This window comes from Lepus europaeus, chromosome 1 (assembly GCF_033115175.1).
Source record: "Lepus europaeus isolate LE1 chromosome 1, mLepTim1.pri, whole genome shotgun sequence".
NCBI lineage: Eukaryota > Metazoa > Chordata > Mammalia > Lagomorpha > Leporidae > Lepus > Lepus europaeus.
In genome coordinates this window covers 150,011,965-150,033,074 of record NC_084827.1, presented here as the reverse complement: position 1 = coordinate 150,033,074, position 21,110 = coordinate 150,011,965, and the positions used below count along the sequence as shown (strand labels likewise).

The window sequence follows — 21,110 nt, the reverse complement described above, 5'->3', positions numbered from 1 at the left end:
CAGGGAGCTGGATTGGAAGTAGAACAGTTGGGACTTGGACTGGCACTTTCATATGGGTGCCATTGTCGCAGGCAGTGGCTTAACTTGCTGTAACACAACACTGGCTCCTGGAACTGTTTTTTTCATTGGGAATCTGAGGTTTTTTGTTTTGTTTTTTTCTTTTTCTTTTTTAAGATTTTATTTGGAAGGCAGAGTTAGAGAGAGATAAAAAGAGATAGAAAGATCTTCCATGAATGCTGATTCACTCTCTAAATGGCCAAAATAGGGCTGGGCCAAGCCAAAGTCAAGAGCCAGGAGCTTCTTTTGGGTCTCCCACATGGTTCAGGGGCTCAAGGACCCAGGCGTTACTCCACTACTTTCCCAGCCACACCAGTAGAGAGCTGGATCCGAAGTGGAGCAGGGACTGGCTCTGTGGTGTAGTGGGTAAAGCTGCCGCCTGTAGTGCCGGCATTCCATATGGATGCTGGTTTTAATCCCAGCTGCTCCTCTTCCAATCCAGCTCTCTGCTATTGCCTAGGAAAGCAGTAGAAGATGCCCCAAGTGCGTGGGCCCCTGCACCCTCATGGGAGACCTGGAAGAAGCTCCTGGCTCCTGGTTTCGGATCAGCCCAGCTCTGGCCATTGCAGCCATTTGGGGAGTGAACCAGCAGAAGGAAGACCTTTCTCTCTGTCTTTTCCTCTCACTCTCTGTAACTCTAACTCTCAAATAAATAAATAAAATCTTAAAAAAAAAAAAAAAAAAAGTGGAGTAGCCAGGACTTAAACCTGCGTCCATATGAGATACTGGCACTGCAGGTGGTAGCTTAACCCACTGCACCATTGCGCTGGTTCCTGTTTCATTTTCTTGGAGACTATTTAAAACTATTTCTCCAAGGGCTGATGTTGTAGCCTCCGTGTTACCACACTAGCACTGCATGCTGAAGTGCCAGTTCAATATCTGGTTGCTCTGCTTCCCATCTAGCTTCCTATTAATGCACCTGGGGAGGCAGTGGAAGATGACTCAAATACTTGAGCCTCTACCATCCTTGTGGGAAGACAAGGATGGAGTTCCTGGCTCCTGGCCTCAGCCCGGCACAGACCAGGCTGTTGTGGGCATTTGTCTTTCCTTCTCTCTGTAACTTTGCCTTTCAAATAAGTAAAAATAAAACTGAAACTACTGCAAACTCTTCAGGTTTTCTTGGAAAATTCTTCTTGTGATAAATATGCAGCAACATCCTGCAACATCTGGGGCTGGGCTAGGCTCAAGCTAGTCCTCCCCTGTGGGTGACAGGGACCCAAGTACTTGGATATCTAGTAGCAGGCATAATTCCCATGTTGAGTCTTTGATTGTGGATACATGAGAGACTGAACTGTGTATTTTATAGCTCTACTTATTTTTCTATCTGTCACCATATCTGTAGCTTCATTTACTCTTTCTTTTCTCCTCCTCAGTTTTTTTGTTTTTCATTCAGAGCATTAATATGGTTGAAAGCAGTACCCTTAAAGTTTTAGGTATTCTGGAACTGGCACTGTGGCGTAGTGGGTGAAGCTGCTGTGCTGGCGCCATGTGGGCGCCAGTTTCAGTCCTGGCTGCTCCACTTCCGATCCGGCTCTCTGCTGGGGAAGCAGCGGAGGATGGCCCAAGTACTTGGCACCCGCATGGGAGACCAGGAGGAGGCTCCTGGCTCCTGGCTACGGATCAGTGCAGCTCTGGACGTTGCAGCCATCTGGGGAGTGAACCAGCGGATGGAAGACCTCTTTCTCTCTCTGCCTCTCTTTCTCTCTCTATGTAACTCTGACTTTCAAATAAATAAATAAATCTTTAAAAAAAAAGTTTTAGGTATTCTGCATTACAATCTAACTCCTCCTTCCTATCTGGGGCATGGTGACTAGATGGGAGATAGACATTATACTCTGAGCATGGTTTTTACTATTTATTACCATCTGAATCTCCATAGGGACATGACCCAATTTTCTGGGATCTGCTGATAGTTACTCTGATAGTTGGCTAGGGTTTTCATTCCCAATCCTTACTTTAAGAAAATATGTTTTATGTGATATTCATTCAGCCATCTCATGGTAGCACTGGCAAGATACCTTTGATTAAAAACTAAGTCCAATTGTGTATATATCCATGGCTAGCAAATTGAAACAAAAAAATATGGGACAACTATAGATGTACATTTGATTAGGTATTTTGTTCAGTTGTAATATTTTAAAAGTTCTGTCTTTTTTTTTTTTTTTTTTTAATAGGTCCTAAAGGAAGCTAAAAAACCAATGCTAGTTTTAGGCAGTTCTGCACTCCAAAGAACTGATGGGGCGGCAATTCTTGCAGCTGTTTCCAGCATTGCACAAAAAATTCGGACGACTAGTGGTGTTACTGATGATTGGAAAGTTATGAATATCCTTCATAGGTTTGTTGAGTAATTCTTTTTATAGTATAAAATTCAAGTGATTTTGTGTGTATGTGTTCCTGATATACTGTGACATTTAGATTTGTAAACAACTTGATACTGAGTGACATCCCAGTTGCAGATGTGAAATATGTATGAGAGGAAATCAAAATAGTAAATAATAGTAATAAAATAAATAACAGCATTAAACATTGAGGGAAAAATGAATACTTTTATACTTTGAGAAATTGCAACAAGTCCTCTGACTTTGATTAAATGATAATCATTTAAATATCAGCTAACATGAGAATTTAGTTGAGCTGTTTTGTTTTTGTTTCTTTAAGATTTATTTATTTATTTGAAAGGCAGAGTTACAGACAGAGGGAGAGACAAGAGAGGGCTTTCATCTGCTGATTTACTCCCCAAATGGCCTCAACAGCTAGAGCTGGGCCAATCAAAAGCCAGGAGCTTCCAGGTCTCCCACATGGGTGCTGGGGTCCAAGCACTTGGGCTATTTTCCACTGCTTTCCCAGGCCACTAGCAGAGAACTTGATGGGAAGAGGAAGAGCCAGGATGCAAACCAGTGCCCATATGGGACACTGGTGCTGCAAGCCTACTATGCCACAGTGCCAACCCCTAGTTGAACTTTTTTTTTTTTTTTGTAATTATATCAATAATGCATGTTTGTTTTAGAAAAATTGGAAAGGTAAGTATGTGAAAATGGAAAAGATGCTTATTCTGCAGTCTGCAGTTAATTACTTTCGTTATTTTGGTACAATTTCTTCTGGTCTTCTTTTTTCTTGTATAAATGTTTTTTAGTTATATAGTTGAAATCATGCTATAAATATAATTTATGCCCTGGTTTTAATCAGTTTTCATTACCAAAGAATTATTTCTGGGGTACACTTTGTGGCCCAGCAGGTTAAACTCCTGCTTAGACATGCATATCGTATTTCAGAGTGCCTACTTCCAGTCTAGCTGCTCTGCATTTCCAGTCCAGCTTCTTGCATTATAATGTGCCTGAGAGGTGGCAGATGATGGCACAAGTCCTTTGATCCTTGCCACCCATGTAGGAGACCCAAATGGAATTCCTGGCCTCTGGCTTTGGCCTGGCCTAGCCCTGGCTATTGCAGGCATTTTTATGTTCTTTACTTTTAAAAGTTTATTTATTTATTTGAACGTCAGAGTTATGGAGAGAGAGAAAGACAGACATCTTCTTTGTTTCTTTCCCAGGCCATTAGCTGGTGCCCATATGGGATGCTGGTACTATAGGCAGTGGCTTTATCCACTATACCACAACACCGGCCCCTAAGGTAGACTTAGAAAAGTTGAACTGTTAGGGTATATTAGTCAGCTTTTCATTACTTTAACTAAAATACTCTGAGAGGAGGGGCCAGCATTGTGGCATAACTGGTTAAGCCCCCAGCCTGGAACGCAGGCATCCCATATTGGAGTGTCGGTTCAAGTTGGCTTGCCATCCATCTGCATGCTGCTGTGCCTGAGAAAGCATTAAAAGATGGCCCAAGTACCTGCGCCTCCCACCAGGGAGATGCGGATGGAGATCCAGGCTCCTGTTTTTGGCCTGGCCCAGCCCTGGCCATTGTGGCCATTTGGAGAATGAACCAGTGGATGAAAGATCTCTTTGTCTTTCTTTCTCTGTCTCTCTTTCAAATAAGGAAAATAAGTCTTGAAGAACAAGAAAACCTGAGGAAGAAGTTTATTTTGACTTATAGTTGGAGATTCACAGCCCAAGATTGGGCAGCTCCATTATATGTAGAGGAGTGGTCACATTGTGAGCCAGGAAGTGAAGGGAAATAGGAAGTATATTCAGCTTATATAACCAACTCTGTTATAAGAACTGTCTATCAGGGAATCCTCCCAGTGATCTAAAGATCCCCCACTGGGCCTATCTTCCAGATGCATAATCAGATCAAATCTACCTTTGATCCATTAATCATTAACATGACTGAGCTTGGGAAGCCAAATCCAGAATAAACAATCAACATAACAAAATAAACAGGAATAGAATGAACACTTCTGAGGCTCTTGGTGTATATTTCCAGTATGTTTTAGAAAGATTGTAGTAGTTTACATGATGCACGGTAGGTCTTCAGAATGGCTATGTCTAAAATGTTAACAATAGCAAACTAGAACAGAACAACCCTACTTTTCCAAGTGTAGTTATTCCAGACCTCTCTAAAAAATTCCTGCTAAAAGACTAATTTTGTATGTTTATAGACAAAATTCCATAAGGATATAACGCCAGTGTACTAATTATGGTTTTCTTTGAATTAGAATTTTATGAGTGGTTTTATAAATTTACCACTTTTTGGTTTTCAAAATCATTTGATTTTTCTCTTAGGAATGTGTTTGGTTTATGTGTTTAATGTCTTACCATACCGAATAAGAGTCACACTTAAGACAACTGCAGTTGGCCTGCAGATTCTACAATTATTCCATTAAATATTATCTCATGAAGAAACAGTGTCCTAACTGCTTTTTTTTTTTTTTTTTTTTTTTTTTTGGACAGGCAGAGTGGATAGTGAGAGAGAGAGAGAGAAAGGTCTTCCTTTTGCCGTTGGTTCACCCTCCAATGGCCGCCACGGCTGGCGCGCTGCGGCTGGCGCACCATGCTGATCTGATGGCAGGAGCCAGGTGCTTCTCCTGGTCTCCCATGGGGTGCAGGGCCCAAGCACTTGGGCCATCCTCCACTGCCTTCCCGGGCCACAGCAGAGAGCTGGCCTGGAAGAGGGGCAACCAGGACAGAATCCGGCGCCCCGACTGGGACTAGAATCCGGTGTGCCAGCGCCGCAAGGCGGAGGATTAGTCTGTTGAGCCATGGCGCTGGCCCTAACTGTCTTATATTTTTTGTTTTCTCAGAATGATAAAATACTGCTGTTTTTAGTTTTGACTTGGGTAAGAAAGGGTCTTTGACAGCATTGAATAGAAGACAGAATAGGAACCATTCCAAGAATTACATTTAATATTTTATACTAAAAATACTGCAAGTGTGGTGAAACTCCATAATTGTTTTACAGGATTGCAAGCCAAGTAGCTGCTTTAGACCTTGGCTATAAACCTGGGGTGGAAGCGATTCGAAAGAACCCTCCCAAACTGCTGTTTCTCCTGGGAGCAGATGGAGGTTGTATCACACGACAGGATTTACCAAAAGATTGTTTCATCATTTATCAAGGTGAGTGGCAACTGTGACACCAGAAACAGAAGAGAATACTGAATTATGTATATTAAAATCTATTTTCTTGTATATTTAGAGGACTAAATCATTTCCATTTGGGAATTCTGTCTCCTCCATCCCCCCAATTGTTTCAAAACAAACTATAGTTAATATTGCTGTTAAAATTATTACCTGATGTTATTTAATAACAAAGAGTTAGAAACAGGTTAGGGGGCTGGCACTGTAGTATAGTAGATTGAGCCTCCACCTGCAGTACTGGCATCCTATCTGGGTGCCAGTTCAAGTTCCGGCTGCTCCACTTCCAATCCAACTCTCTGCTAATGGCCAGGGAAAGCAGTGGAAGATGGCCCAAGTGCTTGGACCCCTGCATCCATGTGGGAGACCCAAAAGATGCTCCTACCTTCTGAGTTCAGATTGGCCTAGCTCCAGCTGTTGTGGCCATTTGGGGGTGTGAACCAGTGAATGGAAGATTCTCTCTTTGTCTCTCTCTCCCTATGTAACTCTGCCTCTCAAATAATTTTTTTATGTGAGATTTATTTATTTATTTAAGAGGCAGAGAGAGAGATCGATCTTCCATCTGTTGGTTCATTCCCCAGATGGCTGCAATAGCTGCAGCTAGGCCAATCCAAAGCCAGGAGCTTCTTCTAGTCTCCTGTGCAGGTAGAGGGGCCCAAACACTAGGGCCATCTTCCACTGCCTTCCACGCCATCAACAGAGAGCTGGATTGGAAGTGGAGCAGCCAGTGCCCATATGGGATGCCAGCACTACAGGAAGAGGCTTTACCTACTACACCACAGCACCGGCCCCAACACTGTAAATTTATAATAGGTTTTTTATTGCCACAATACATAAAAAGTATATATTAAATTTTGTATCTTGAGTTTGATAAAGTTAAACCAAAATGCATAAACTAAAAAGATATTCCTTTTCCTTTCCAGAGATAATCATTGATGACAATTTATATGCATACTCCATACATTTTCAATAACTTTTTTTAAAAAAGGAAATGTTTTCTATATTTTAAGATTTATTTATTTATTTGAAAGGAAGCATTACAGAGAGGGAGAGAGACAGAGAGAGAGAGACTGCCTTCCATCCGCTGGTTCACTCCCAAAATGGCCACAACGGCCAGAGCTGAGTGGATCGGAAGCCAGGAGCTTCTTTTGGGTCTCTCACGAAGGTGCAGGGGCCCAAGCACTTGGGCCATCTTCCACTGCTTTCCCAGATCATAGCAGAGAGCTGGATTGGAAGTGAAGCAGCCGGAACTTGAACTGGTGCCCATATAGGGTGCTGGCACTACAGGCGGCCACCCCTCTGTGTCTTTTTTTTTTTTTTTTTATAAGATATATTTATTTGAAAGGCATAGGAAGACACAGATCTTCTGGCTAGTTCACTCCATAATGGTTGCAATGGCTATGGCTATGGCTGTGGCTAGGCCAGGTACAAGCCAGGAGCAAGGAACTCCATCTGTGTCTCCCCAAGCCATCAGACCGTCTTCCAGTGCTTTCCCAAATGCATTAGCAGGGAGTTGGATCAGAAGTAGAGCAGCCTGATAGGATGCTGGTATCATAGGCAGTGGTTTAACCTATGCCACAATGCTGATTCCTAAATAACTTTTTTCTACCAGTTTTGTTAAATTGTTAATGTGTAATATACTTTCCAAATACTATTTTCTGTAATTGTATATTAATGACCTTTTCAGTACTACTGTCATATTCCTGTTCTATGCTTTTCATTCCTCTACTGTTTCAGTCTTCTATATCAAATTTCACTGACTGGTACATCTGAGTATTTCTACTTTGTCACCATCAGTATACCTTGTTGTCCTTTACATATATGCTTCTGATATTTTGTATGTATATATTTGCATAAAGTAGTTGGGGAAAATACATATCAAATGCTTTCACAGTAATTCTCTTTGGGAAGGAAGTTGAATTAGGAGTGAGGTGGGCAGGCGCCGTGGCTCAATAGGCTAATCCTCCGCCTTGCAGCGCCGGCACACCGGGTTCTAGTCCTGGTTGGGGCGCCAGATTCTATCCCGGTTGCTCCTCTTCCAGGCCAGCTCTCTGCTATGGCCCGGGAAGGCAGTGGAGGATGGCCCAAGTCCTTGGGCCCTGCACCTGCATTGGAGACCAGAAGCACCTGGCTCCTGCCTTCGGATCAGTGCGATGCGCCGGCTGCGGCGGCCATTGGAGGGTGAACCAACGGCAAAAAGAAGACCTTTCTCTGTCTCTCTCTCTCACTATCCACTCTGGCTGTTTAAAAAAAAAAAAAAAAGGAGTGGGGTGGACTTCAGTTTTGCTCCTTCAGTACTCTGTTGTTTCAATTTTGAAAGCACTTTGTGTTAATTTTAAAAATGGGATATAAAAAGGATGTATACTATCTTTTTGTATAGTAGTGAATCAACTTTTACTAAAATGTGATTTGCCATTTTCTGTCTTCTTATAGGACATCATGGTGATGTTGGAGCTCCCATAGCTGATGTCATTCTCCCAGGAGCTGCTTACACAGAGAAGTCTGCTACTTATGTCAATACGGAGGGCAGAGCTCAGCAGACTAAAGTAGCAGTGACACCTCCTGGCTTGGCAAGAGAAGACTGGAAAATTATAAGAGCCCTTTCTGAGGTATTATTCTTGGGGCATTTCTTAGTAATGCAGCTAAAGAGATAATTTGACATATTAGTTTGTTAGAATGATTTTCAAAATCAAGGAAAATGCCAACGTAAAATGCAGAAATAATCTGAATAATCCCTGTAGGAAAAATGTGTTCAGAAAATGGGGGGTTGAAATTTATACTTTTGGGGCCGGCACTGTGGCGTAGCAGGTAAAGCTACCGCCTGCAGTGCCAGCATCCCATATGGGTGCCAGTTTGAGACCGAGCTGTTCCACTTTCAATCTAGCTCTAGGCTATGGTCTGGGAAAGCAGTAAAAGGTGGCCCAAGTGCTTGGGCCCCTGTACCCACATGGAAGACCTGGAAGAAGCTACTGGCTTCTGGCATCAGGTCAGCCCAACTCCTGCTGTTGTGGCCATTTGGGGAGTGAACCAGCAGGTGGAAGATCTCTTTCTCTCTCTTCCTCTGCCTGTCTCTAACTCTGCCTTTCAAATGAATAAGTAAGTCTTAAAAAAAAAAAAAAAAAAAAAAAGAAGGGCCTGCGCCGTGGCTCACTTGGTTAATCCTCTGCCTGCGGCGCCGGCATCTCATATGGGCACCAGGTTCTAGTCCTGGTTGCTACTCTTCCAGTCCAGCTCTCTGCTGTGGTCCGGGAGGGCACTGGAGGATGGCCCAAGTGCTTGGGCCCCTGCACCACATGGGAGACCAGGAAGAAGCACCTGGCACCTGGCTTCGGATCGGCGCAGCGCCGGCCGTGGCGACCATTTGGGGAGTGAACCAACGGCAAAAGGAAGACCTTTCTTTCTGTCTCTCTCTCTGTCTGTAACTCTACCTGTCAAATAAATAATTAAATAAAAATAAAAAAAGAGGAGAAATGTATAATTTTATTATTTATTGTTAATTGCCTAAAAATTATTTGAGCCCTTTTTGTTATAAAAACAAACATTGTAGAATTTAATGTACTGTTATCTGTAAACTTTATGTAATAACTGAAACTTGTTTGCTGCAGTAGATGTAACATCTAGGTTATGAGATAGTTGCTAGATGATTTTAAAAAGTTATCTAAAATTATTTTGATTAATAACAGGTAAGGAACCTAGATTTAGGGTAGCATTTTCTATTTATTTTATAATGAGGGTGTTTTTTTGTTTTTTTTTTTTAAAGATTATTTACTTGAAAGGCAGAGTTACAAAGAGACAGAGAGAGAGAGAGATTTTTCCATCCATTGCTTCACTTCCCAAATGGCTGCTTGAGCTGGGCCAGGCTGAAGCTGGGAGCCAGGAGCTTCTGGGTCTGTCACGTGTGTGACAGGGGTCCATATAATTGGGCCATTTCCTGTTGCTTTCTCAGGCACATTAGCAGGCAACTGGATTGGAAATGAAGCAGCTGAGACTTGAACCAGTGCACATATGGGATGCAGCACCATAGGTAGAAGAATCACCTGCTGTACTACACCACCAACTCTAATAAGTCTATTCACTACAGATAAATTACTGATACACTAACAGCTATTTATGAATCCGAATTTTTACTTTTGTGTTCTCCAATTAACTGCTTCCTTAATAAATGTGGCCACAAATGGACACCAACATATTTGGCAGTCAGTGTTAGGATATAATTTCACCATAGTTGAGATGTATTTATATGTTATTTAAAATTTTAATAAGCATTAAAGCTTTTTCTCAACTTTTTGGGATCTTTGTTGTAGATTGCAGGTTTAACTCTTCCATATGATACTCTGGATCAAGTGAGGAACAGACTGGAAGAAGTCTCTCCCAATCTTGTTCGGTATGATGACGTTGAAGGAGCTAATTACTTCCAGCAAGCAAGTGAACTCTCCAAGGTAAAAGCTTGCCTATATGCAATGTTCTTAATGGTATAGCCATTTTGTAACAGTATAGTTCTTAACATTATTATTGCTCTCATCCTTTTTTTTTTTTTGCAGCTAGTGAACCAGCAACTTCTTGCTGACCCACTTGTTCCACCTCAGCTAACAATAAAAGATTTCTACATGACAGGTATGTTTTTAATCTTTGGAGGCTTTCAAACATTGCAACTAATGTAATGCTGTTTTCTGATTTCACTCTTTATATCTGAAATGTAAGCAAAATTTGAAAATCCAAAAAGAATTAACAGATTTTAAGTGTAAAAATTTGTTACTTTAAGGAAGATCAGTTGTGTAACAATTTAGTGAGAGTTTTTCTAAGTGCCAAACCACTGTGAACATTTTTCTGAGAATTATAGATGGAAGAATCAGAACTTGTAAATGTGAAGTATGTTAAGCAGCTCTTCTGATGTAAATTGTTAGGAATGTTTTTATGGAATGCAGACCAACTGAAACTTGTTTACTGCAGCTCTTAGAATAGTTAATATAACATCTAGGTTATAAGATCATTGATAGATAAATCTAAAAATTTTCTGAAATTATTTTTAATTTTTTTAAAGATTTATTTTATTTATTTGAAAGACAGAGAGGGAGAGAAATAGAGAGAGAGGTCTTCCATCTGCTGGTTCACTCTCCAGATGACTACAACAGCCAGGGCTGTGCCAGACTGAAGCCAGGTGCTAGGAGCTTTCTCCAGGTCTCCCACGTGTGTTCAGGGGCCCATACAGACGATTTAAAATCACTATGATCTGATTACCAAAAAATAACTAATATTTTTAACATTCAGTTAATCTTCCAGGAATATACACATATATTTTATTTTAAAAAAAAAAATGAGATTATTCACTTACAGTGTAGGGTGGGAGTGTGGGAAGGTTGACAGCTTTCTTGAAATATAATTCACAGGTTGGGAGTTTAACCTAATGGTTAAGATGCCCACAATCCCATTTCAGAGTTCCTGGGTTCAATGCCTGACACCAGCTCCTTATTCTAGCGTCTTGCTAACGTAGACCTTAGGAGGTGGCCCAAGTAATTAAGTTCCTGCCACCCTCATAAGAGACCTGGGTTGAGTTCCTGGCTCTTGGCTTTGATCTCACTTGGGCTCTCAGCAAGTGAAACAGTGGATGGGATCTCTTTGCCTCTCAAATAAATAACCACCAAGCAAGCAAAAAGAACTATAATACACATAATCATAAAATTCATGCATAAAGTATAGAGTCCAATGGAACTTAGTGTATATACTGTTTTATAACTTTTTTTAATAATAGTATTCATGTTTTTCCTGTATTTTTAATACTTTGTTTGTTATGATTGTAAATTGTACATTATCTAACTGTTCTATGATTATTTAATTATTCCTTGGGGTAATAAAAGCATTTGGCCAGTAAGGGAGTTAACTTCAGAATTTGCTGTTTCCATATAATTGCATAGAACCTTATAGTCTTTTTTTTTTTGTTACAGAATATGTGCAACATTAAAGTTTAATGTGTGCTTTTTAAAAAAATGGATTATTAAAATGCACGTGTTCTTAATATCTTTCAGATTCAATTAGCAGAGCTTCCCAGACAATGGCCAAGTGTGTTAAAGCTGTCACAGAGGGTGCCAAGGCAGTAGAGGAACCATCCATATGCTAAAAAACATCTATTGGGACTCAGTTTTACTACAAATAGTTGATGGACAGTTACATTGGAATGATTCTTTAGACGCTTATCTCTTCGAGAAAAAAATCGGAATGATGTAATATTTAAGGTTATACCATACTTATTTGAAAATGATGTTGCAGTTATAGCATCTGCAGTTTCAGAAACATTTATGTGTTGTATGTAAACATTGTTAAATAGTTAATAAAAGTCTACATATGCTCTTTCATGTAAAAGCATTGATGATGTTTGTAATGAATACAAAGAAAATCTATGAATTTTTTGTTTATTTTCATAGATCATTTATGGTTATAAAATGGATGACATGAAAAGAACTTCCATTAGGACCCACTTTTTCTTTTTCTTTTTTCACTCCCCCACCCCCACACAGTGCGTGGCTCCCAGGACCCACTTTTTCTAGTGTTAAGGAAAGATTTAACCATTCTGTCAAGTTGCCTAAATAGAAAAAACATATAATATATATCAGTTGTATATCTTGACAACTATAATAATGACAATAGCTAATGATTATTCACCTTTTTCTATGTGCTAAGCAGTCTGGTTTTATATGTGTTACCTTCTTTTGTTCTTGCTACAACCCTATGAGATAATAGTATTACCTCGTTTTACAGATGAAGAAACTGAAGCCCAGGGTAAATATTAAGTAGCTTGCCCAAGGCCAAACAGCAAAAAAGTTACAGACTCAAGCCTAGTTTTATCCCACAGTCCATTCTTAACTGCTACACATATTGCCCTCCATTCTTAACAGATACTACAGGTTGTACTTCTAAGATTTAGTATTGAGGAGTTTAACAGATAACATATTTCTTGAATCTGTTTCTATAATGTCATGATGATTTAAGTGATATTTTTCTTTGTATGATAGTATACATAAATACCCTTGGAATGAGGGAGTCTCAAGATAATTTAGATCCTCATTGATATTATGTATTCATTATAACACCATCTATAGTGTTAACTCAACTAGATTTTTATAGAAGATAAAGTAGCTTTCATAATTTTCAGTTGTCAAAACAAAAAGGAAATAAAAATGTTACGATTTAATTTAATTTTACAGTGTAACCTAGGAGATAATCTAAGGATAGATGTAGGTTTTTTAAAATCTGTGTTCAAAATGCTTTTGTTTCATCATCTTTATTATTTCTACTTTCATTAACAACTCAGCCCAAGTATATCAGAAATTATTTTCTAGAAATAATGGATAAGGTTTTTAAAACAGTGTCATTAGTACCTTAAAAATTGTACAAAATCTGTTACTTTAATAGTTTTTTTCCAGAACCTTTTTTCTTCTTAAGTGATAAATCATGAAATGGTAGATTTTGCTTAAAATGTCCAGCTGCCAGACATTGTCTAAATTCTTGCCAAAAATGTTTGAATTCAATAAGAATTTTCTCTGTCTCCCTTAGCACTGTGCTTACCTCAAGGGAGCATACTCCTGATTTTATATTTTACACAATACTCTTAGGTAAATACATTCAGACTTCAGGAGTTGTAAGAGAATACTGTGTTCAAATGGACAAAAGGTGATACATAGCTACAGTGATCCAGCATCGGTTGGCTGCACTCTAAGCAGCATGTGTTGAAAACTTACAGTTCTCAAAGAACACCTTGTCTGGGGTAAGTAGTACTCAATAAAATAAATGTGTTGGTTTTTACATAAACACGAAAATCTGTCTTATGGGCACATATTAGTTGTGTACTGCTACGTATTAAGGTTATGGTGAACATAAACATTGAAGATGGTTGCTAGGGAGAAAAAGACTGAAGAAGTATCCACAGATGGAAGAAAAATACAAGAGAATAACCTGGCTGTTGGAACCATGACATTTTAAGCAATGAGTGAGTCACTAATGAGAACATCTACAAAAGGTTAATTCCAGTCATTTTTGGTTAAGACAGCAATCTGAGAAGACCCTTAGGACCTTATAAATATGTCCCATTAGAGCAGAGAGCATCTATTTGCTTGTTCACTCCATATGCCCATGACATCCAGGAGCCTGGAACTCAATCTAGGTTTCCCACATGAGTGGCAGGGACCCAAGAATTGGGACTGTCATCTGCTGCTTCCCAGGGTATGCATTAGCAGGAAGCTAAATTGGAAATGGAAGAACCAGGACTCAAATGAATCACACTGATATGGGATGCAGGCATCCCAAGTGGTAACTTAACTGCTGCACCAAATAACTTTATAATCAAATAACTTTCTCAGCAATATTCAGTATAAAATCATCTGTTGTTTTTTGTTGCTGACTTGTTAAGTCATATATATATATTTTTGCTTTGGAAAAGTTACTTAGAATAATTTTAGGGTTACTTATTTTATTTATTGATTAGCTGTTTAAAAGGTAGAGAGATGTCGACAGGGATATCCACTGGTTCACTTTCCAGATTCCTACAAAAGCCAGGTCTGGGTCAGGCCAAAGCCAGAAGGGAACACAATCTGAGTCTCCCATGTGGGTGGCAGGGATCCAAGTATTTGAGCCATCGCTTGCTGATTCCCAGGGTGTGCATTAGCAGGGAGTTGGCAGCAGAGCCAGAACACTCTGATATAGGATGAGGATGTGGGCTTAACCACTGTACCAGATGTCTATCCCTAGGATTGTTTATCAGTCAAATGAGGATAAAAACTGTAATAATTGTACCTACTTCCAACCTGAGTGTTATGAGTATTAAATCAGAAAGCATGTGATTGAGCACTTAGTCTGTTTCCTGATAAATAGTAAATACTCAGTGTACATAATCCCAAATGACCATCATTAAAGGAGAGTGCATATTCAAAATGTCAGTTACAGTTTCTTCTGGTAAGCCCATTCCTGAGTGTCCCTGATAACTAAAGTTAAAAGTCCTCATTCTAAGTTATCAAGTGAAAACCTGAATGCCATAGCTTGCAAGAGAGTCATGCTTAATACAGGCTTCAGCTTACATTTTCCTAAGAAATGCATTGCTTGCTTAGGCTTAGCAGAATTAAAAGACTTAATCCAAGGTCAAGCTAATCACCAAAATACTTCAAAAACTTCATGGAGGGGGAGGATTTGGCACAACAGTTAAGGTGCCTGTTGGGAAATCCACATCCTATATGGGAGTCCCTGTGTTCAGTTCCCAGCTCATGATTACTTCTCAAGAGCAAAAACACAAAACAGTGCTATCAGAAGAGGCAAAATTAGATACTAGTGATATAAAGGGTTAGAGCTACTGGTGTATATAAATGGTCGCAGGTAGATTCATTTTCCAACATAAACTTTTGGCTAATATAAATTGTTGGCCTTATTGCCAAAATTATCACTGTTCCAGCTACCAAGGAGAGGTAAACTAAAATGGCTTAGCAACCAAAATATTAGGTATTTTTATAAAATGTTAATATTGTTACATTTATGACCAGTATTAAGCTGTCACTAGCATAGTGATTACCCTGTTAGAGATTCAGTGTGACTGCAAAAATTAGAGTTCAAGCAGAAATTAATTATATTCATGGATCATGGTAAACTAGTATTTTTTTTCCACTTGAAAGGTAGAATTATAGATAGTGAGAGAGAGAGACACAGTGAAAGGTCTTCCTTCTGTTGGTTCACTCCCCAAACACTGCTACAGCTGGCGCTGTGCTGATCCGAAGCCAGGAGCCAGGTGCTTCCTCCTGGTCTCCCATGCGGGTGCAGGGCTCAAGCACCTGGGCCATCCTCCACTGCCCCTCCCAGGCCACAGCAGAGAGCTAGACTGGAAGAGGAGCAACCGGGACTAGAACTGGCACTGCAGGCGGAGGATTAACCAAGTGAGCCATGGTGCTGGCCCAACTAGTATTTTTTTTTAACATTTGTTAAGGCCAGCTATGTCATAACTAGGCTTTATGTTTGTAATTACCTCAACTTTGGAAAACACAAATGAATCTAAAGATCTATAGGAAAAATATTACATACGTATACAATATTTATTAAAAGACGAAAATAGATGGAAATTCTTTAATAGGTTTTAAATAATTATGTAGCACTTTAATGATTTAATTTAGTCAGAGGGACAGAATGTTAGTGCTAAAAGTAGGACTAGACCAAAGAACATGGATTTGAAGAGAATAGGAATTTCAGGATGAAATACCCTCTGCTTAAAGTTTTTTTTTCTATAAACCACTGAAACTTTAAATTTTACCTGTGACTGATATTTAAGATCAGTATTTTAACATTTTAAAAATAATTTACACTGGAAAATGTGGCAAATATATTTTCTAGGGCTGGTAGTTAATTTACAGTATTTTGAATTATTTAGAATCATAATTTTGGATTTGAAAAGGATTAGCGGAGGAAAATCCAGTATTACACAAGCATTTTATAATTAAGAAAATCAAGGCTAGACAATAAGAGCCAGAATAGGGGCAGGTCTCGGATTCGGATTGGCTTTTCTGATTGCTGGTTCTGTGAAATCAGTCTGACATTTATTAAATATTGGTAGCACGTGGCGCACTATGGTAATCCTCCACCTGTGGTGCCGGCATCCCATATGGGTGCCAGTTCTAGTCCCGGTTGCTCCTCTTCCAGTCCAGCTCTCTGCTGTGGCCTGGGAAGGCAGCGGAGGATGGCCCAGGTGCTTGGGCCCCTGCACCCGAATGGGAGGCCAGGGAGAGGCACCTGGCTCCTGGCTTTGGATTGGCGTAGCTCAGGCCATTCCGGCCATTTGGGGAGTGAACCAACAGAAGGAAGACCTTTCTCTCTGTCACTCTCTCTCACTGTAACTCTACCTGTCAAATAAATAAATAAAAATCTTAAAAAAAAATTGGCAGCGTATCTACTTTGTGTCAAGTACTAGGACTACAAAGGTACATTTTAGTTTGCCCTCCAGAAACTAACAGTATGATATGAGATATGTAAGCATCAATTATAGTAATGTCATAGCATTTTCTTTCTTTTTCAAACATTTATTCATTTGAAAGGCAGAATTAAATGGCTGCAACAGCAAGAACTGAGCGCATCTGAAGCCAGGAGCTTCTCTCAGGTCTTCCACGTGGATGCAGGGTCCCAAGCACTGAGGCCATCATCTACCACCTTTCCAGGCACACCAGCAGGAGCTGGATCTGAAGTGGAGCAGCCGGGACTCAAACCAACATCCACATCAGATGCAGGCATTGAAGGCAGCTTTAGCCGCTATGCCTCCACGCTGGTCCCAAAGTAACTCCTAACAAATAGGGATGTCACTGCAGAAGTCAGCGTTTAAAAAACTAGCTTTCCTCTTGGCTTGGGCTGTTTCTCATTCTCTGAGATCACCACCTGCCATGTTGTAAGGACACTTAGCTTTCTCCTTGGTCTCTAGAAATAGTGTTACTTTTGGAGAGGTCCCACATAGTAAGAAAGAGGCTTTTCAGCAACCACATGACTGAGTCCCAACAGTCAAGATTACTGTAACTGAGCATTTCAATGCAACCCAATAAAATTTTTGAGCCAGAAGGTGTCTCAAGCTTCTGGAATCTTTTTATTTTTTTAAATTAGGCAGAGTTAGACAGTGAGAGAGACAGAGAGAAAGGTCTTCCTTCTGTTGGTTCACCCCTCAAATGGCCGCTACAGCCAGGTGCTTCCTCCTGGTCTCCCATGCGGGTGCAGGGCCCAAGCACTTGGGCCATCCTCCACTGCCTCCTCCACTGCCTTCCCGGGCCACAGCAGAGAGCTGGACTGGAAAAGGAGCACCTGAGACAGAATCCGGCGCTCATATGGGATGCCGACACCGCAGGCAGAGGATTAACCAAGTGAGCCACTGTGCCGGCCCCATTCTTCTGAAATCTTATCACACAGTGAGACAATAAATGTTTTTAGCCACAAAGTTTATTATGCAGTAATAGGTAATTCAAGGAAAACTAATACTCTATGATTATAACTTTGCAGATCATATGGGATTACCCACATGCAGTGACTGCCACACATGGGATTTCAAAGGGTTGACCGTCTAAACTCAACAATTCTGAAGGACCATTTTAGCCCCCAAGCTTGGCTTAGGCTATTGGAATGCACTGGAAGTCAACTTTCCTTTCTGTCTGCTCTTGGCTTTCCCTTCTTCACATGAGTGTTGACCTCCAGGGAACTCTAATAAATACTCAGACTGTTTCCTAGGGAATCCAACCCATGACAATCATCTTTAATATCTGTGGATGTCAGGAAGCTGCTCCAGTCATCACTATCAGCCAGCAAGAAGTAGGTGAAGGAGAAGTAGAGGAGACACACTGAACATTTTATTGACATGACTTGGAAATTGTAACTTTTCCTCTTGCCATAGGTAGGACTCAGCCACACATACCTGCAAGAGAGGAGGCAGGGAAATGCAGCCATCTACCCAACTAAAATACACAGGGATTATACAGTTATCTTTTGCTGTGCAACAAACCACACCACAACTTGCTGGAGTAAAACAACAAATATTTTATTTGATTCACAAGAATTCATGGGCCCAGAATTCAGAAAGTACAAAACAGAGATAGAGTTAAGTCCTCTTCCATAATGCCAGAACCTCGGCTAAATGCCAGGAATATTTTGGGATGACTCAAACATCTGGGGACAGGATCCACTGGAACAACCATGGCTGCAGGATACATTTGCCTGATCTTCACTCTCATGTTCAGCTCCTGGGCTTGAATGGTGGAATGACACGTACAGAGGGGAATGTCTTCCAGCGCTTCTATTTTTAGCCTATCTAGAATGGCAGTCTTGAAGTAGTCGAACCTCTTTTAGGGTGGTTTGGGGCTCTGAGAGCAAGAATATTCCCAGAGACCAAGGAGGAAGAGGTAAGGCATTTTACGATTCCAGGAATTAAACAGTATCACTTCCAGTGAACTTCATTGGTGAAGCAAGTCTCAGAGCTCACAGAGATTCAAGGGCAGGAAACATACATACATCTCAAATCCTAACAGGAGGACTGTTAAAGAACTAAAACTGCCACAGGGTAAGAACAGATACTGGGGGACAATTAGTTCTGGCTAAAGGCCCTGTAATGTCTATTACAGTAAGGAAGAAACAAAGACACCTAACCTGGGAGTGTCATCTTTGACACACCCTCAACCCTGAGGAACCAAACACAGCTCTCAGTCCACACTCATCTCAAGCCTCTAAGGCTCCACCGAAAGCAGACAGTCCACTTAATATAGAGCCATAGTGTAACAAGAAAAAACACCACAGTGAAGAAACCAAATATCTCCAACATGCCAAACAAACGCAAAAACCGAGGTAACAAGAACAAGGAAGACACTATGACGCCCCCAAATGAAAAAGACACCCCAATTCAAGATTATGAAGATGATGAGATCGAAGAAATGCAAGAAGTGGATCTCAAAAAATTGATAATAACATTAAGAAGTTCTCAAAAACAAATTCTTGAACTACAGAAATCCTTAATGGACAAGATAGAAAATCTCTCTCGTGAAAATGAAATATTAAGGAGGAATCAAAATGAAATGAAACAACTAGTAGAATATGAAACTATGATAGTGACAAAAAACCACAATGAAATGAAGAACTCAATAGATCAAATGACAAACACATTAGAGAGCCTTAAAAACAGAATGGGCGAAGCAGAAGAGAGAATATCAGACTTAGAAGACAGAGAACAGGAAAGGAAACAGGCAAACCAAAGAAAAGAAGAAGAAATTAGAAATCTAAAAAATATTGTCGGGAATCTACAGGATACTATTAAAAAACCCAACATTCGGGTTCTAGGAGTTCCTGAAGGCATGGAGAGGAAGAAAGGATTAGAAGGCATTTTCAGTGAGATACTAGCAGAAAATTTCCCAGGTTTGGAGAAGGACAGAGGCATCTTAGTACAGGAAGCTTATAGAACGCCTAATAAACATGACCAAAAGAGATCCTCACCACGACACATTGTAATCAAACTCACCACAGTGAAACATAAAGAAAAGATTCTAAAAGGTGCAAGAGAGAAACGTCAGGTTACTCTCAGAGGATCTCCAATTAGACTCACAGCAGACTTCTCATCAGAAACCCTACAAGCTAGAAGGGAATGGCGAGATATAGCCCAGGTACTAAGAGAGAAAAACTGCCAGCCCAGAATATTATATCCTGCAAAGCTCTCATTTGTGAATGAAGGTGAAATTAAGACTTTTCATAGCAAACAGAAACTGAAAGAATAAATTATAAATGAAAAAATGAGATCTGTCTAATACAGAGTTGAGGCCCTTCCCCTTGGCTCAAATCCTTAACTTAAATAAAGCTCATAACTGCAATGGTCTTTGTGAGGTTTAGGCTGTTCATAGAAGGAAATGATTCTTTGCTAGGTTGCTTATAGATTGTCCATTGTGAGTTGCTCTAAGTCCAAATGAAGTTAATATTCTTTTAAGATATTTAGTATTATAATTGAATATAAGAATGAAACCCAAACTAGTTTTATAGCCTCTGATATTCCATTCCCACTCTGCAGGATTTAGTATATTCTCCAGTAAGAGACATCTTGCAGACAGTGTACTATACATTATTAATGTAAATTATTTCCTGAATTAAAAGAAAGCAGGGGCCAGCGCTGTGGCTCAGTAGGTTAATCCTCTGCCTGCGGTGCCTGTATCCCATATGGGTGCCGGTTCTAGTCCCGGTTGCTCCTCTTCCAATCCAGCTCTTTGCTATGGCCTGGGAAAGCAGTAGAAGATGGTCCAAGTCCTTGGGCCCCTGCACCCACATGGGAGACCTGGAAGAAGCTCCTGGCTCCTGACTTCGGATTGGCGCAGCTCCGGCCGTTGCGGCCATTTGGGGAGTGAACCAGCAGACAGAAGACCTTTCTCTCTTGTCTCTCCCTCACTGTCTGTAACTCTACCTCTCAAATAAATAAATAAAATCTTTAAAAAAAAAAAAAAAAAGAAAAAGAAAGCAGTAAGTCACAAGGCACAAACCGAGCCTACTGAGATCTTTTAAACCCTTCCAAGATTTCAGGATTTTCTTCATGTTCCTACCAGTGGAAGACCTTACCCCATTGTTCTAAAACATAAGCATCTACTTTGCTTCCAGGAAGTCCAGGGATAGTGTTGAATCTAAAAGTCCCCATAAAATATAACTTAATTCCATTAATCCCAATTTCCTCTGCCAAGAAGAATAAAAAAACAAAACAAAACAAACAAAACAGAACAAAACAAAAAACCCTGCCTGTTTTTTTTTTTTTTTTTTTTTCACCCTTTTAAGCTTGGATGCAACTTGCTCTTTATCCAAGGTGTAGTGTTACATGGATCAAATTAAGCAACAATAGGACATAACACCTTCCCTGTAGCTCCCCAAACCACAGTTTTCCGGACATAAAGTGGAAATTAGTTGTTTACCTTGCATAAACTTAGCCATAGGCTTTCATGTATGGGGCTTGTTTTGTATCTGCAAATCCAGAGGGAATTGACTAGGGCAAAGTATATCCCTGGGCAGCAGCATTCC

The 21,110-nt window shown here is 40.3% G+C and overlaps 1 protein-coding gene across 2 annotated transcripts in view; it reads left to right on the top strand.

Moving 5' to 3' along the window:
• Positions 1 to 11,939, top strand: part of NDUFS1 (NADH:ubiquinone oxidoreductase core subunit S1) — a 34,160-nt gene extending 22,221 nt beyond the window's left edge. For both annotated transcript variants that reach the window (XM_062190230.1, XM_062190238.1), the window contains exons 14-19: positions 2,232 to 2,392; positions 5,410 to 5,564; positions 8,016 to 8,191; positions 9,887 to 10,021; positions 10,124 to 10,196; positions 11,606 to 11,939. In XM_062190230.1, the coding sequence (XP_062046214.1) occupies positions 2,232 to 2,392; positions 5,410 to 5,564; positions 8,016 to 8,191; positions 9,887 to 10,021; positions 10,124 to 10,196; positions 11,606 to 11,697 (792 nt within the window). In that variant the 3' untranslated portion in view covers positions 11,698 to 11,939. The remainder of the gene's footprint in view (positions 1 to 2,231; positions 2,393 to 5,409; positions 5,565 to 8,015; positions 8,192 to 9,886; positions 10,022 to 10,123; positions 10,197 to 11,605) is intronic.
• Positions 11,940 to 21,110: the final 9,171 nt, after the last annotated feature.